Here is a 14,005-nt window from a genome sequence, read left to right on the forward strand (position 1 = left end):
GTCAACTCACCGTTTTGAAGGTGTCCAGGCGAATGCAGGCGTGTCCAGCCGTTTCCAGGAAGGGTTCCTGACGTCTGCTCCGGACAAGATTATCGCAGCGGGTAAGTCCTGAGCGGTGTGGAAACTGCGCAAGCAAGCGCAGCCCTGCACAGCGTAACCCCCTTCCCCTGTAGGCGGCGACTACCTGATCGCAGCAGTGCTAAAAGTAGCCTGCTAGCAATCAGATCGGAATGAGGGCCCATGTGCAGGTGGGGCAGATATAACGTGCAGAGAGATTTAGATTTGGGTGGGTTATCTTGTTTCTGTGCAGGGTAAATACTGGCTGCTTTATTTTTACATTGCAATTTAGATTTCAGTTTGAACACACCCCACCCAAATCTAACTCTCTGCACATGTTATATTTGCCACACCTGCAGTGCACATGGTTTTGCCCATTAGCTAACAAATTTGCTGCTGCGATCAGATCTGACTTAAGAGTCCTACACATTGGCCGATCTGCCGCCGGGCGACCCGGCGGCGGCGGGGGGGGGGGGGCAGTGACGGGGGGGAGTAAAGTTACTTCACTCCCCCTGTCACACGGCTCCATAGAACTGCAGGCAAATATAGACGAGATCGTCCATATTGGCCTGCATGCACAGCCGACGGGGCACCAGCGATGAACGAGCGCGGGACCGCGTATCGTTCATCGCTTGTGCCTCCACACTGAAACATATGAACGGTATCTCGTTCATTTATGAACGAGATCGTTCATATCGTGCAGTGATGTCGGCCAGTGTGTAGGGCCCATTAGGCTCTAAAATCCTTCAAGCAAATTATTGTTTGATGTGTAATCCCCAGTGTGGCTTTCTGTAGGTGTTTAACCACTCGCTTGGCATGGTCACATCAGATGCGACCACACCAGCAAGTGCTTTATCTGACTTGGTTGCACAGGATGCAACCAGGTCAGATAAACTGCGTGTGCAACTGCAGGGTAGGGAAACTTTCCGCAGCTGCAGGTTTCAGAGGGAGAGCTGCATTCTGGTGGTGACTATCAATGTTCAGATGTTTGAAACAAGGAGTAAAATTTAGCTTTTTTAACTAAAATCAGTTTGGATAAGGTTAAATACATGTTCTTTACCTAAACCACTCAAGAAAAAACCTTTCAATTTCAGAGTGGTTTTTGGAGAGAAAAAATCATCAGTTAAGTGGTAAAAGTTTGGGGGAGGTATGCCTGTTTTAGAAAATGCACACTGTCTCAGATGAAGAATGGACAATATGTGGGAGGCTTGACTTGATCCAAATTTCAGCGAATGCAGCTTTATAATGGGGAAACTCAGAAAATTAGAATATCGTGCAAAATTTCATTTATTTCAGTAATTCAACTTAAAAGGTGAAACTAATATATTACATGGAAAGTGAGATATTTCAAGCATTTAATTGTTATAATTCTGATGATTGTGGCGTACAGGTTAAGATAACCCCAAATCCAAAATCTCAGAAAATAAGAATACTACATAAAATCAATAAAAAAAATAAAAAAAAAGATTTTAAATAAAGAAATGTCGGCCCTCTGAAAAGTATAATCGTGCATGTGTACTCAGTACTTGGTTTGGGTCCCTTTTGCATGAATTACTGCCTCCAATGCGGCGTGGTATGGATTCTATCAGCCCGTGGCACTGCTGAGGTGGTATGGTAGACCAGGATGCTTCAATAGCACCTTCAGCTCTTCTGCATTGTTCAGTCTCATGTCTTTCATCTTTCTTTTGGCGATGGGCCAAGAGAAAAACTTTAAATGGGCTCTAAAGACCCAGTTCTTCACCAAACCCAGCCAAATCTCATACTGACCCTCTGTTCCACTTCCACTGTTTACCCCATAGTTTCTCAAACTTGGTCCTCAGGACCTCAAACCGTTCATGTTTTCCTGGTCTCCTAACAGAATCTCAAGAGACATAATTAGCTCCATCTGTGGATGTTTTAAAATGTGTGAGTGAGTAATGAATACACCTGTGCACCTTCTAGGTTTCCTGGAAAACATAACCTGTGTGGGGTCCCGAGGACCGAGTTTGAGAACCACTGGTCTACCCCATCTGGGGTCCCGAGGACCGAGTTTGAGAACCACTGGTCTACCCCATCTGTGTCAAGTCTGTCACTTTAGAATGTACGCTCTCATGAGCAGGGCCCTCTTCCCTCATGTTCCTTTCCTTCTCTTACTTAAACCATCTTCTACTCCATACTCTCTTTGACGGCACCAAATCCCTTGGGTTTCGGCCACCCTAATACTTATTTCAGTATAGTCTGCTATTTGTGTTTATATACCCGGTACTTGTCCTATACTGTCTTGAACTGTTGTTATGTACTCTATAACTGGGCGCTGCAGATCCCTTGTGGCACTATATAAAGGATAATAATAGAGGGGGCATGCCCAGCACTTATGGAGACGCTGGACTGCTCCCAAGCTCTCCCTCTCACTATGAATAGATGCATTGCAAGAAGACTGGTGTCTGTTTGGATAATACAGCCATTCGAAGTTTTACAATTTATCATACAGCTTTCTGCTAGTTGGGAATCTGTGTTGTTTGCCATATTACTATGTAAGACGCTTTTAAGGTTTTTTGTTTCTTTTCCCCTATACATTTTACGCTGTCCTAGGGGTTTGTTTTCAGCGTTTCCCAGCTCTTATATACAGTATACATCACAAATTGCTTACATAAGCAAAAATGTCTTTATGTATTAATTATCCTCAACCTTTTGTCTTTTAACAGGGAGAGAAGATTTTCTACCTGATACAGCCTACGAAGACTAATTTGGCCCTGTTCGAATGTTGGAGCAGCTCTTCAAACCAGAATGAAATGTTTTTTGGCGATCAAGTAGACAAGTGCTACCGGTGTCCAGTGAAGCAGGGCCATACCCTCTTCATCCCCACAGGTAACTGAGCTACAGCCTAACATTAGGGTCTTCTCCAATGCTCAGAGATGTGTTCCACCACAGTGGGTGGGTTGAATGCTTAGGAATGTGTTCTTCCCACAGGCTGGATTCATGCAGTGCTGACCCCAGTGGACTGTTTAGCTTTTGGAGGAAACTTCCTTCACAGTCTTAACATTGCCATGCAGCTCAGGTAAGTAATATGGGCACCGAGTCCAGAGCAATGTAAGGATCTCATTGTGGGGATTTCTCAAGTGTCAGCTATGAGTTGTTCTTGGGTTTTCTTTGAGTGTAGTTTAAAATGATTTTCCAATTCTTTTTGCAGAGCGTATGAGATTGAAAAGAGATTAAGCACAGCTGACCTCTTTAAGTTTCCAAACTTTGAGTCTATCTGTTGGTACGTGGGGAAACATTTACTTGACACGTTTCGAGGTGAGCGTTTCATCCCACCGTTTCCTGTATGTGCTCTCTCTACCACGGTTTGTGGCATCATGGTCTTCTTTGTGGCACTACGAAATAGAGCGTCCTAATTTCTTGATTTATGTACTACTGAAGTTGGATAGTTTTTGTTGTGGCTTTTACTCCCTCTGCACTATGGCTTCTGATAAGCATTTTGTGTATTGCAATTTTAGTTTTTTAATTTACAGTCTGTTTTACATCTTTGTGTACTCAGGTCTTCGAGAGAACAGGAGACACCCAGCGTCTTACCTACTGCATGGAGCCAAAGCACTTAATACGACGTTTAGAGCTTGGACCAAGAAAGAGGTGCTCTTTCTGATATGTGTAGTCTAAATATTATCATATTTGCATATATGTGGTCCTAAAGCTTTTATAGACTGTACTTTTTTAGTCATTCTGATGTCCATCTGCTTCTGTATTTCCGTGTCATTTAGACAGGATTTGTTTTGCAGGCATTAATGGATCATGAAGAGGAGATCCCAGAGACCATCCTTACTGGTCAGCTCATCAAAGATTTGGACAGAGAAATCCGACTGATGGAGGCAAGTCTCACTCTGTTTGAGATTCCAACTCTGCGCGTACTTGTTTTATACCCTTTGCACCAAATGCATGTTGTGTGAAACGTTCTCTCTCACCAGGACATCTTTCATCAAAGTATTGAGAAGACAGGCAGTCTTCTGAGTATGACACGAAGTCCAATTACTGGCACTTCCTCTCCTGTCAAGATGTCCCTCTTGGCCAAGGGATCCAAGAAAAAGAGCACAAAAACAAAGGAGCTGGGGAAGAAAGGTGGAAGGAAGGGGAAAGACAGCCAGGACGATGACCTGAGCTCAGAGCTGTCAGACATCCAAAATCAGAAGACCTTGGTGCCTAAGAAAGAAATGGTAGGTTACACAACTAAAGGTACAATGCTTTTCCTGTTTTCCCTTTCACACAACCCTTTTTACAGAAGTTTTATATGTTCTTTTAATGCCATTTTGGGGTTACACGTGGCTTTAGCGTTCCTACCTGTCGGCCGCTTCCTCTGGGTAGTTATTCTAAGAAAAGATCAGCGGGGACAACTGTATTATGCAAATGCAGCTCCTGTACCATGTTGCTACTACATGTAATCTTTTGCTTTTATACTTTTCTCCTTCCGTTGTCTTAAGTCAGAGGGAGGAAAGGAAATAGGAAAATAAAACTTGTAGTAGTACAGTAATGAGCCCTACACACTGCGCGATTTTAGTGAAAGATATGAACGATCTTGTTCATTAATGAACGAGATACCGTTCATATCTTTCAGTTTGGAGGCACCAGCGATGAACGATGCGCAGCCCCGCGCTCGTTCATCGCTGGTGCCCTGTCGGCTGTGCATGCAGGTTAATATGGGCGATCTCGTCCATATTTGCCTGCACTTCTATGGAGCCGGGTGACGGGGGGAGTGAATAAACTTCACTCCTCCAGTCACTGCTGCCAGGTCGCCCTTCGGCCGTATCCGCCGTCTGGCAGCTCGGCGGCGGATCGGTATGTGTGTAGGGCCCATAAAAGGCAGTGTAGCATGTTAGGAGACAATGGGGATCACAGCATGTTGCCTACCATGAATCCAACATTCCATAAAGTCCTGAGGCTTCCTATGCTTTTGCTGCGCTCCTCACCTTGGCAAAACTATGGCCCTCATTCCGAGTTGATCGGTCGCAAGGCGAATTTAGCAGAGTTACACACGCTAAGCCGCCGCCTACTGGGAGTGTATCTTAGCATCTTAAAATTGCGACCGATGTATTCGCAATATTGCGATCATAAACTACTTAGCAGTTTTAGAGTAGCTTCAGACTTACTCTGCCTGTGCGATCAGTTCAGTGCTTTTCGTTCCTGGTTTGACGTCACAAACACACCCAGCGTTCGCCCAACCACTCCCCCGTTTCTCCGGCCACTCCTGCGTTTTTTCCGGAAACGGTAGCGTTTTCAGCCACACGCCCATAAAACGCCGTGTTTCCGCCCAGTAACACCCATTTCCTGTCAATCACATTACGATCGCCGGAGCGATGAAAAAGCCGTGAGTAAAAATACTTTCTTCATAGCAAAGATACTTGGCGCAGTCGCAGTGCGAATATTGCGCATGCGCACTAAGCGGAATTTCACTGCGATGCGATGAAAAATACCGAGCGAACGACTCGGAATGAGGGCCTATGTTGCTCTGCAATGTGCAGGAGAGACTTACAGTTGGGAGGAGCATCTACTGTTCCCATGTGATCAGTAGGCTGGTTATTCTGCCTTTGATGCCACAACTTGATTTTTGTTATTATTCTGTGGATTCAGCTATGGCTTCTATGCCACTGGCAGGGACACTGATTTGAACCAGGTATTGTGTGGCTTAGACGTTTACTCTCTGGGAATGACATTGGCGACTTAGCGTTTCTCCCCCACCCTGCATATTATGCTGCAGAGGTTTTTTTAAAACGGAAAAGACAGAAGTGGGTTAAATAAGTGGCCTGTGGGTTACATGTTTAAATGAACTGCAGTGTCCCGTATGCCTATGTGAAAACATGGTTACCTGTTTTATAAGTTAAAAAAAAAAAAAAACTACATATATAATAGTATTTAAACCTCAGTCTGGTAGTCCAGTGGAGATGGAGGCAAAGCAGTCTGTGTTTTAGTGCAGTGTTCCCATGTGCTGGAGGTTGTATGGGCTGTCTTCACTGCTCTTGTGTGCTGGGAACCGGGGAAGACCTCACCGGGTAGCCCACGCAGTGGCTGTCTGCAGGCTCCATGTGGAGCGAGAGTAAGAGATGGGGGCTGGAGGGATTGAAGCCTCTGCAGTCTGGTTCCCCACATTAGGAAAAAATGTTTCATGTGGTGCCAACATGAATCTAATGAATCATTTATTTTATTTTTTGCTGCCCCAACAGAGCAGAGGTCAAAAACTACTGGTAGCGCTGTCTTGTCACCCCCAAAGGAATAGCACATTCAGTTCTATCAGCAATTATTTTAGCTAAAAATTCTGACTAGTCAAATGCAAGAGTTTAGTAGTATATGAAGAATTGGCTTTAACATAGGTCCTATTCAGTCTTTAATTTCACAATTATTAATAAAGCATATAAATGCAAATACACTTGCATACAGTACAGATGTGGCCGTGCTTATCTGTGCTGAGATGCAGCTTGCTGCAAAACGGCTTTCTGCACGGCACGTCAGGCTGTGACTATTTGCAGCTGGCAATTGTTCCTTTAATTCCTAATGGAATTAAAGGAGATAATGGATCAATTGCCGGCTCCCAATAGTCGAAGCCTGGCGCGCCATGCAGAACGCCATTTTGCAGCATGCCGCATCACAGCAGAGATGAGCAAGACTACATTTGTACATCTCCCCTTAGATTATGTAAAATGAGGAAATAAAATCAGTCAGGGCATTCATCAATTCGAATTGGCGACAGGGTCATTCTGGTATCTGTTGTGAGAATGCCATTGTGCACCGTAGATTATGGACCTATGTTGTGGAGCAGACATTCCTCTGCTAAGTCACAGGGTATGGAGGTTCTGTGTAACAATATATATTTAACATGTTATTTAACAACCAGGATCTTACATCAGAATTCACATGAAATGGTCAAAGTAGGGTAAGAAATGTGATCTGCTTTGCATGGGGTAATAGTATAAAACATGCATTCGGCACATCTCCGCAAACAAGAACAGAGCGTGACTGGGAAACCTGCTCCCCATTCATTGTGGTTCATAGCCAAGAGGCTGCTTTAGATACCTGGATCTGCACCCATTGGACCACATTTAATTGTATTTACATATAGAATTCCTCTTGCCTATTTAAAACAGTGGTCATTGACCATGGACACCCATTCCAGGAAGTCAGGGTTTTCTTGCAATGGCCCTACAAGGATGAGCCTGGCCAATGTGGTCATGTTAAAACCATATTTATCTAGTCCACTTGGTTATCCGATGGAGCAGTTCTCAATATCCACGTGATCTGTGTCTTTCTGTTGTATTGCTGTTGCGCGTATTTATGTAGTGTGGATTTGTTTTTTAATTTCTGTCTTGAGTTTTATGTTACAGTATATGTTGGTTGTTCATGTAACCGAAATAAAAATGTAATAAACTTGATAAATAAAAATATAGGGAGGAAACCAGCATATCATGCCACTTGCCAATGTTTGCCAATAGAACATAATGGATGTACTACATCTAATTATGTCATCTTGCAAACAATTGTAATTAAAGACCAGTTTTAAAATAAACTGGAAAAGATTTATGATTAAAATAAAGTGACAAATATCCATTATTAAATAAAAAAAATCTATATGTTAAAAATGAATGTGTACAAAAATGTCCTAATATATTTAAAGTTCTCCAAAATAAGGGAGACCTTTAATGCTATTATTACTGTTATTCTTTTCATTATAAGCCTTTTGAAATTAACTTTAGGTAGAAGATGACATTCTGGATGACCTTGATGAAAAGCCTGATAGCTGTTTACTGGATTCAGAATTAACAGAGAGTAAACTAAGATTGGTCCTGTCCAATGGTACAAACATAAGGTGGGCAACTTCAACCTTCATCGACATCTTAAACGGCAATGAGCCTAATGCTATAAAGATTGGTCCTGTTTTGTCTATTCTATAAGTTGCTCCAATTGTTTGTTTTTATTTGTATGGTCAGTAGCAAGAAGATTCGTGTAGGAGCTGGAAGTAGGCGCCAAGGATCTATCACAAAAGTCCCTAAAACTGAATCATTGGATCCGGATCTATCACCTGGTGACCCTTTCATCATGGACTCAGAGGATGACTTGCAAATTGATGAAACTCCCCGCAAGGAGAGAAAGCTGGTCCTTCCCAAGAGAAAACTACACAGTATGTTTTCATGATGCTCTGGTTTGCTGAATGTTTAATAACTTCCTTTTCATTTACATGGTGCTAGAAGGGGAATTGACAACTTTCAGTTAATACATAGAGATTTCAACATTCATGTATACAGTGGTACTCCATCGCAACACGCAAGTTTCCCAACAGGCCATGTTTGGATGATTTTGGTCTATGCGGGATAATTACTGACCCAGCAAAATAGATTCACTCACCTGTGCATGATTAAAGGGATCCACAAAACATGGCCTGTTGGTGGTACTTGAGAGCCCATGATGTACAATTATGTTAGGTATGAGTGCAAGTCAGTGTTCATTACATTGTTATGTATTACTGTAATCTATATCACAGTATGTACAGTACGATAGTGCTACCATATATCACAAGCACTCTATATTCTAAACTCGTCCACCTTATGCCAAAGCCCTCTGGGTAATTAGGTGTATTCTGACCAAGCCACGGACACACCCCTGGGCAGGGCCTTTTCCTTACCTGTCATAAAGATGCCTTAGACTGTTTCATGTCAGACCTTCTACCGACTTGGCAAGACCAGCAACCCAAGGTGGTTCAGCAGCAACAGAAGTGGAAGGTGATCTGGTCACCTGTGTGATATCAGCAGCCTCACGAGACTTACGCATTGCAGCAAGTTCACTATGTCATTGTGACACAGGGCCCAAATCAAGGTTGATCGCAAAAGCAAAATCTTTCTCTAATGGGCAAACACATGTGCACTGCAGGTGGGGCAGGTGTAACATGTGCAGAGAGTTAGATTTGGGTGGGGTGTGTTCAAACTGAAATCTAAATTGCAGTGTACAAATTAAGCAGCCAGTATTTACCCTGCACAGAAACAAAATAACCCACCCAAATCTAACTCTGCACGTTATATCTGCCCCACCTGCAGTGCACATGGTTTTGCCCATTAGAGAAAGATTTTGCGATCAACCCTAAATTAGGCCCACAGTACCTGAGAGAGCTACTGCCCAAGGGGGTTAAATGGTGTCCTGAGAGGAGTCGGATTGATCCATCTCCGCAGCACAAGCCTCACACAAGGAAGAATCATCAGTGTGAGCTTTTTTTATTGCGTTTCCTTTGCAGTTGTTCCCCCCGCCTGTCATTGTACAGGCTGAGAACACGCACTCATACCTCCCAACTTTTGTGTGGAGGGAGTCGGGACCACCGCGTGGCGGTCGGGAGGGGTGTGGCCTCTGAAAACAGACCCATTTTCCAGACATTTTTGCAGGGAAAGGGGGGCGGGGGGGGAATTGTATGGCGCTCCCCGAGCAGCTGGGCAGCCCCCTGCTCCCCTTCCGGCACTGAGTAGATGCCATGCACGTGCGCTCGGCATCTGTTCAGAGATCACTCACTGCTTTGCAGAACAGTGGGTGATCAAAGGCTTCCCCAACTGCCCACCACCCAACCGTGCGCCAATACCATTGTAAATATAGAGAGCTAACCAAGAGATAGAGGGAGGTGTGATTATTTATATATATATATATATATCTCTATATATATATCTCTCTCTCTCTCTCTCTCTATATATATATATATATATATATATATATATATATATATATATATATATATATATCTATCTCTATATATCTCTCATCCCTATAGAAATTTATATACAGCTCCATTAGCAAGCAGAGCCTGTACCCCAGTGTCCGGATATGCAGGGTGTAAGACGATCACGTGAGTGTAATATGAAACCACTCTCAGGGGCAGATGTATTAACCTGGAGAAGGTATTAGAAAGTGATAAACCAGTGATAAAAAAACTGGTAAGTGCAAGGTGATAACGCACCAGCCAATCAGCTCCTAACTGTTAATTTACATATGGGAGCTGTTTGGACTGTGCATTTATCACCTTGCACTTATCACTGGTTTATCACTTCCTTATGCCTTCTCCAGGTTAATACATCTACCCCTCAGTTCTACAGTGAAGAGGAGAGAGAGAATATTGCAACATTGTTAGCACACTCCTGTAGCTAAGGGAGCCTGGTCCTGATTGACAGGGAAAAAGACCGCTCTTTACTGGCTCCATCCCCCTCTGCCTATATTACAGGGACCCAATGTGGAACCTGAAATAAGGTAAAAACGCTGTGAATCACCACTAACGGTAAACGGCTGCCGGCTGTAGCCTTCATAATAAACAGCCGCCGTGCCAAACAGTCCCCCTCCCCTTATGTGACAGGGAGTGAGGAGGGGGAGAATATGCCGCTGTGTTCCCCATCTATTGTGTGCGCTCTGATGGGGGAACAGGTGAACAGTTACTGACCACTGCCGAACACCTCCCGGACCGTGGCTGTCTGGTGTGGGTAACAGTGCTTCTTATATAAGCGCTGTTAATCCTTCTCCTACGCACCCAGGAGAACCAGAGACCCGGACTCCACTTCTCACATAGGTGGGGAAGGGTCATCCTGATGCCAAGAAACAAAAAGGAGAAAATAAATAAAAATAAAACCAGGCTGGAGCTCAGCCATGCGTGACCGGCTCCCTTGGCACAATTCTGAAAAAGGAGGGCTGATGGGGGATAGAGGGGGAGGAGCTTTCACACTTTAAAATTTAAAGTGCCAGGCTCCCTTTAGCCACCCCACTATACCCCAGTGTAAGCGTGTTCCAGTATCCCAAAGTGGCTGACTGAGAAAATCTACATTTAGGATTTGGAAAATCACAACAGCCAAATCAGAACATACATATAGTAGAAAGTAGAGATGTGCGGTGGACACTTTCCGTGTTTTTGTTTTGGATCTGGATCCTCGCTCGTGTTTTGGATCTGGATTAGTTTTGCCAAAACCACCCTTTCGGATTTTGGTTTTGGGTCTGGATGATTTTTGAAGCCCCCTGCCTCCCCCCCCCCCCCCCCTGCTAAAATCACAGAATTTTGGGGTAATTTTGATCCTACAGTATTAATGACCTCAATAACATTATTTTCCAGTCTATTCTGAACACCTCACAATATTGTTTTTAGGCCAAAAGGTTGCACAGAGGCAGCTGGATGACTTTGCTAAGTGACACAAGTGTCTGGCACAAACACCTGGCCCATCTAGCAGTGACACTGCAGTGTCAGACAGGATTGCACTTTTAAAAACTAGGCCCCAAACAGCTCATCATGCAAAGAAGAAAAAGAGGTGCAATGAGGTAGTTGGATAGCTGTGCGACACAAGTGTGTGGCACAAACACCTGGCCCATCTAGGAGTGGCACTGCAGTGTCAGACAGGATGGCACTTTTAAAAATTAGGCCCCAAACAGCTCATTATGCAAAGAAGAAAAAGAGGTGCAATGAGGTAGCTGGATAGCTGTGCTGCACAAACACCTGGCCCATCTAAGAGTGGCACTGCAGTGGCAGACAGGATGGCACTTTTAAAACTAGGCCCCAAACAGCTCATCATGCAAAGAAGAAAAAGAGGTGCAATGAGGTAGCTGGATGACTAAGCTAAGTGACACAAGTGTGTGGCACAAACACCTGGTCCATCTAGGAGTGGCACGCAGTGGCTGAATATCGAAAGTGGCCTGCAATTTTTCGGGCCACCGACAGCATCTCCTGCATGCCCCTGTCATTTTTAAAAAAATTTGACACCACCAAATTAATTGTGTGTGCAAAGCATGGGACGTGCTGGAATTTGCCCAGATGTAATGCACGCACAATATTGGTAGACTTATACGGCAGTACCGCAGGACTTATACGGCAGTACCCCTGGACTTGTACGGCAGTACCCCTGGACTGGACTTGTACGGCAGTAGTACTGGACTTATGGCAGCACAGAACACCACCACTGGACTGATGTAGCACAAGACAGCACCACTGCACTGCACTGGACTTATACAGCAGCACTGGACTTATGGCAGCACAGGACACCACCACTGTGACTGGACTGATACAGCACAAGACACCCACCACTGGACTGATGCAGCACAAGACAGAACTGGAATGACACAAAAGAGCAGGTCGCCACCCCAAGTGCCACACCACTTTCCCGCACAGACACTGAGGAGACACATCCTCTCGCTACACTCTCCAGGACTGGAGTGAAAATGACGGCGACGAGCGGCTCCTTATATCGAATCCAAAACACGTGAGAATCCGACAGCGGGGGTGATGACGTTTTGCCTTGTTCTGGTTTCCGAGTCTTGCTGGAGGTCCCGAGCCAGACTCTGATCCAGGCTCGGGACGTGACGTTCGGGGAACCGAATCCGCTCATCCCTAATAGAAAGTAGACTTTTTTTTTTATATTTTCATCCTTTTTTTCTAGCAACTACCATCCAAATGGTCACAAAACCTCCCAGGAGAGTACAGCTCAAGAAGATTGTTCTGACATCTTTATGTATGAACAACTATACAGATCCAATGCCAATAAATTTCTGCAATAAAACAACACTGAAAGGGTGTCTGCAAAGTGTTTTATTATAATAAGTTGATAGAAACAGGTCATAAGCAAAGATTGACCCAAAACAAAGTTCCTTACTTTGTCATGCAATACAATAAATCTGCATGTAGTCATGAGAATATTCTTATGCATTGGCATGTTCTCCAAAAGGATGAAGCTCTAACTGGGCTTTTTCCACCAAAACCAAAAGTAATCTATACTAAATCCCTCAATTTAAAATCCATTTTTGTTATTGAGCATTCTACCTACAACTAAAATAGTAGCTTAATACAAACGCTGTGTGTAGCATGCAAAGCAACCAGGCATGCTAACATCCACACTGTGGAAGAAGAAATGGACAATGGAATTTATCTGCTACGTGGATTATATTTTCTACGTGTTTGAATGCCGGTGTGTTTGAGTTCCCTTGTATTAGAGGCCCATGTGATGTAGTGCCCTTGTGTTGGAGGCCCATGCTTTGTTGCTCCCTTGTATTGGAGGCCATGTGATGTCGTGGCCTTGTATTGGAGGCCTATGCGTTGGAGTGCCTTTGTTTTGGAGGCCCATGCATTGGGGTGGCCATATATTGGAGGCCCATGCATTGGACTGCCCTTGTATTGGAGGCCATGTGATGTCGTGCCGTTGTATTGGAAGCACATGCCTTGGAGTGCCCTTGTATTGGAGGCCCATTCGTTGGACTGCCCTTGTATTGGAGGCCCATGTGTTGTAGTGCCCATGAATTGTCTGATTTTTACATCTGCTAATCACTTTGTTAATCCATTGGTGATCTACACAATTTATATCCAGGCCTTGCTCACTTGCACTCAGTTCGCAACTATTTCCTGTTGGAATATATAATGGCGACAATGTGAGAAACTTTAAATGATTTGTCCTTCCTTTTAGCTTTCTATTTCATCTGTATCTGCAGAATTTCCACGGAAACTTCCACGAGCAAAGCCGTGTTCAGACCCTAACCGTGTGAGAGAGCCTGGTGAGCTGGAGTTTGATGTGGAGGCAAGTACAATAGTCATTTGCTATATGTTATTGTTGCCTATGAAACTATCCCGCTGAATGCTTTTTTCCCTTTAACAGGAAGATTACACCACGGATGAGGAAATGGGAGAGGTTGATGGGGACCAGCTTGGTGCCAGTAGCGGTGGCATTTTAGACCTTCTGAAAGCCAGTCGACAGGTTGGAGGCCCAGACTACTCTGAAATTGAGTAAGGAGAGGAAATTTGGTTGCTTCAATAATTAAGCTTGCGTTACTTGTTTCCATGTGCTTGCCCAACATCTGCGCTCTTTAGTGTCTCTCCTAAACCTTTTATACTGCCGTGCTATCAATATAAGTAATTTCTAGAAAGTCAACAGTACAGAATCGGTCTTATACATATAGTATATGTGCTTCAGTCCTGATGTGATAATGAAAGTGTTGATGG

At 44.1% G+C, this 14,005-nt stretch overlaps 1 protein-coding gene across 5 annotated transcripts in view; it reads left to right on the forward strand.

Annotated features, from left to right (window-relative positions):
* Window positions 1-14,005, forward strand: part of PHF8 (PHD finger protein 8) — a 111,940-nt gene that overhangs the window by 75,861 nt on the left and 22,074 nt on the right. For 4 of the 5 annotated variants that reach the window (XR_010182956.1, XR_010182957.1, XM_063936406.1 and 1 more), the window contains exons 8-17: window positions 2,742-2,904; window positions 3,007-3,094; window positions 3,227-3,333; window positions 3,575-3,666; window positions 3,813-3,902; window positions 3,999-4,244; window positions 7,770-7,882; window positions 8,004-8,194; window positions 13,498-13,587; window positions 13,666-13,789. Coding sequence is in view for 3 of the 5 variants with exons in the window: in XM_063936406.1 (XP_063792476.1) it covers window positions 2,742-2,904; window positions 3,007-3,094; window positions 3,227-3,333; window positions 3,575-3,666; window positions 3,813-3,902; window positions 3,999-4,244; window positions 7,770-7,882; window positions 8,004-8,194; window positions 13,498-13,587; window positions 13,666-13,789 (1,304 nt within the window). In the remaining 2 variants the exon portion in view is untranslated. The remainder of the gene's footprint in view (window positions 1-2,741; window positions 2,905-3,006; window positions 3,095-3,226; window positions 3,334-3,574; window positions 3,667-3,812; window positions 3,903-3,998; window positions 4,245-7,769; window positions 7,883-8,003; window positions 8,195-13,497; window positions 13,588-13,665; window positions 13,790-14,005) is intronic. The other variant, XM_063936408.1, reaches the window with a different exon arrangement.

Source organism: Pseudophryne corroboree, chromosome 8 (genome assembly GCF_028390025.1).
Source record: "Pseudophryne corroboree isolate aPseCor3 chromosome 8, aPseCor3.hap2, whole genome shotgun sequence".
Taxonomy (NCBI): Eukaryota; Metazoa; Chordata; class Amphibia; order Anura; family Myobatrachidae; genus Pseudophryne; species Pseudophryne corroboree.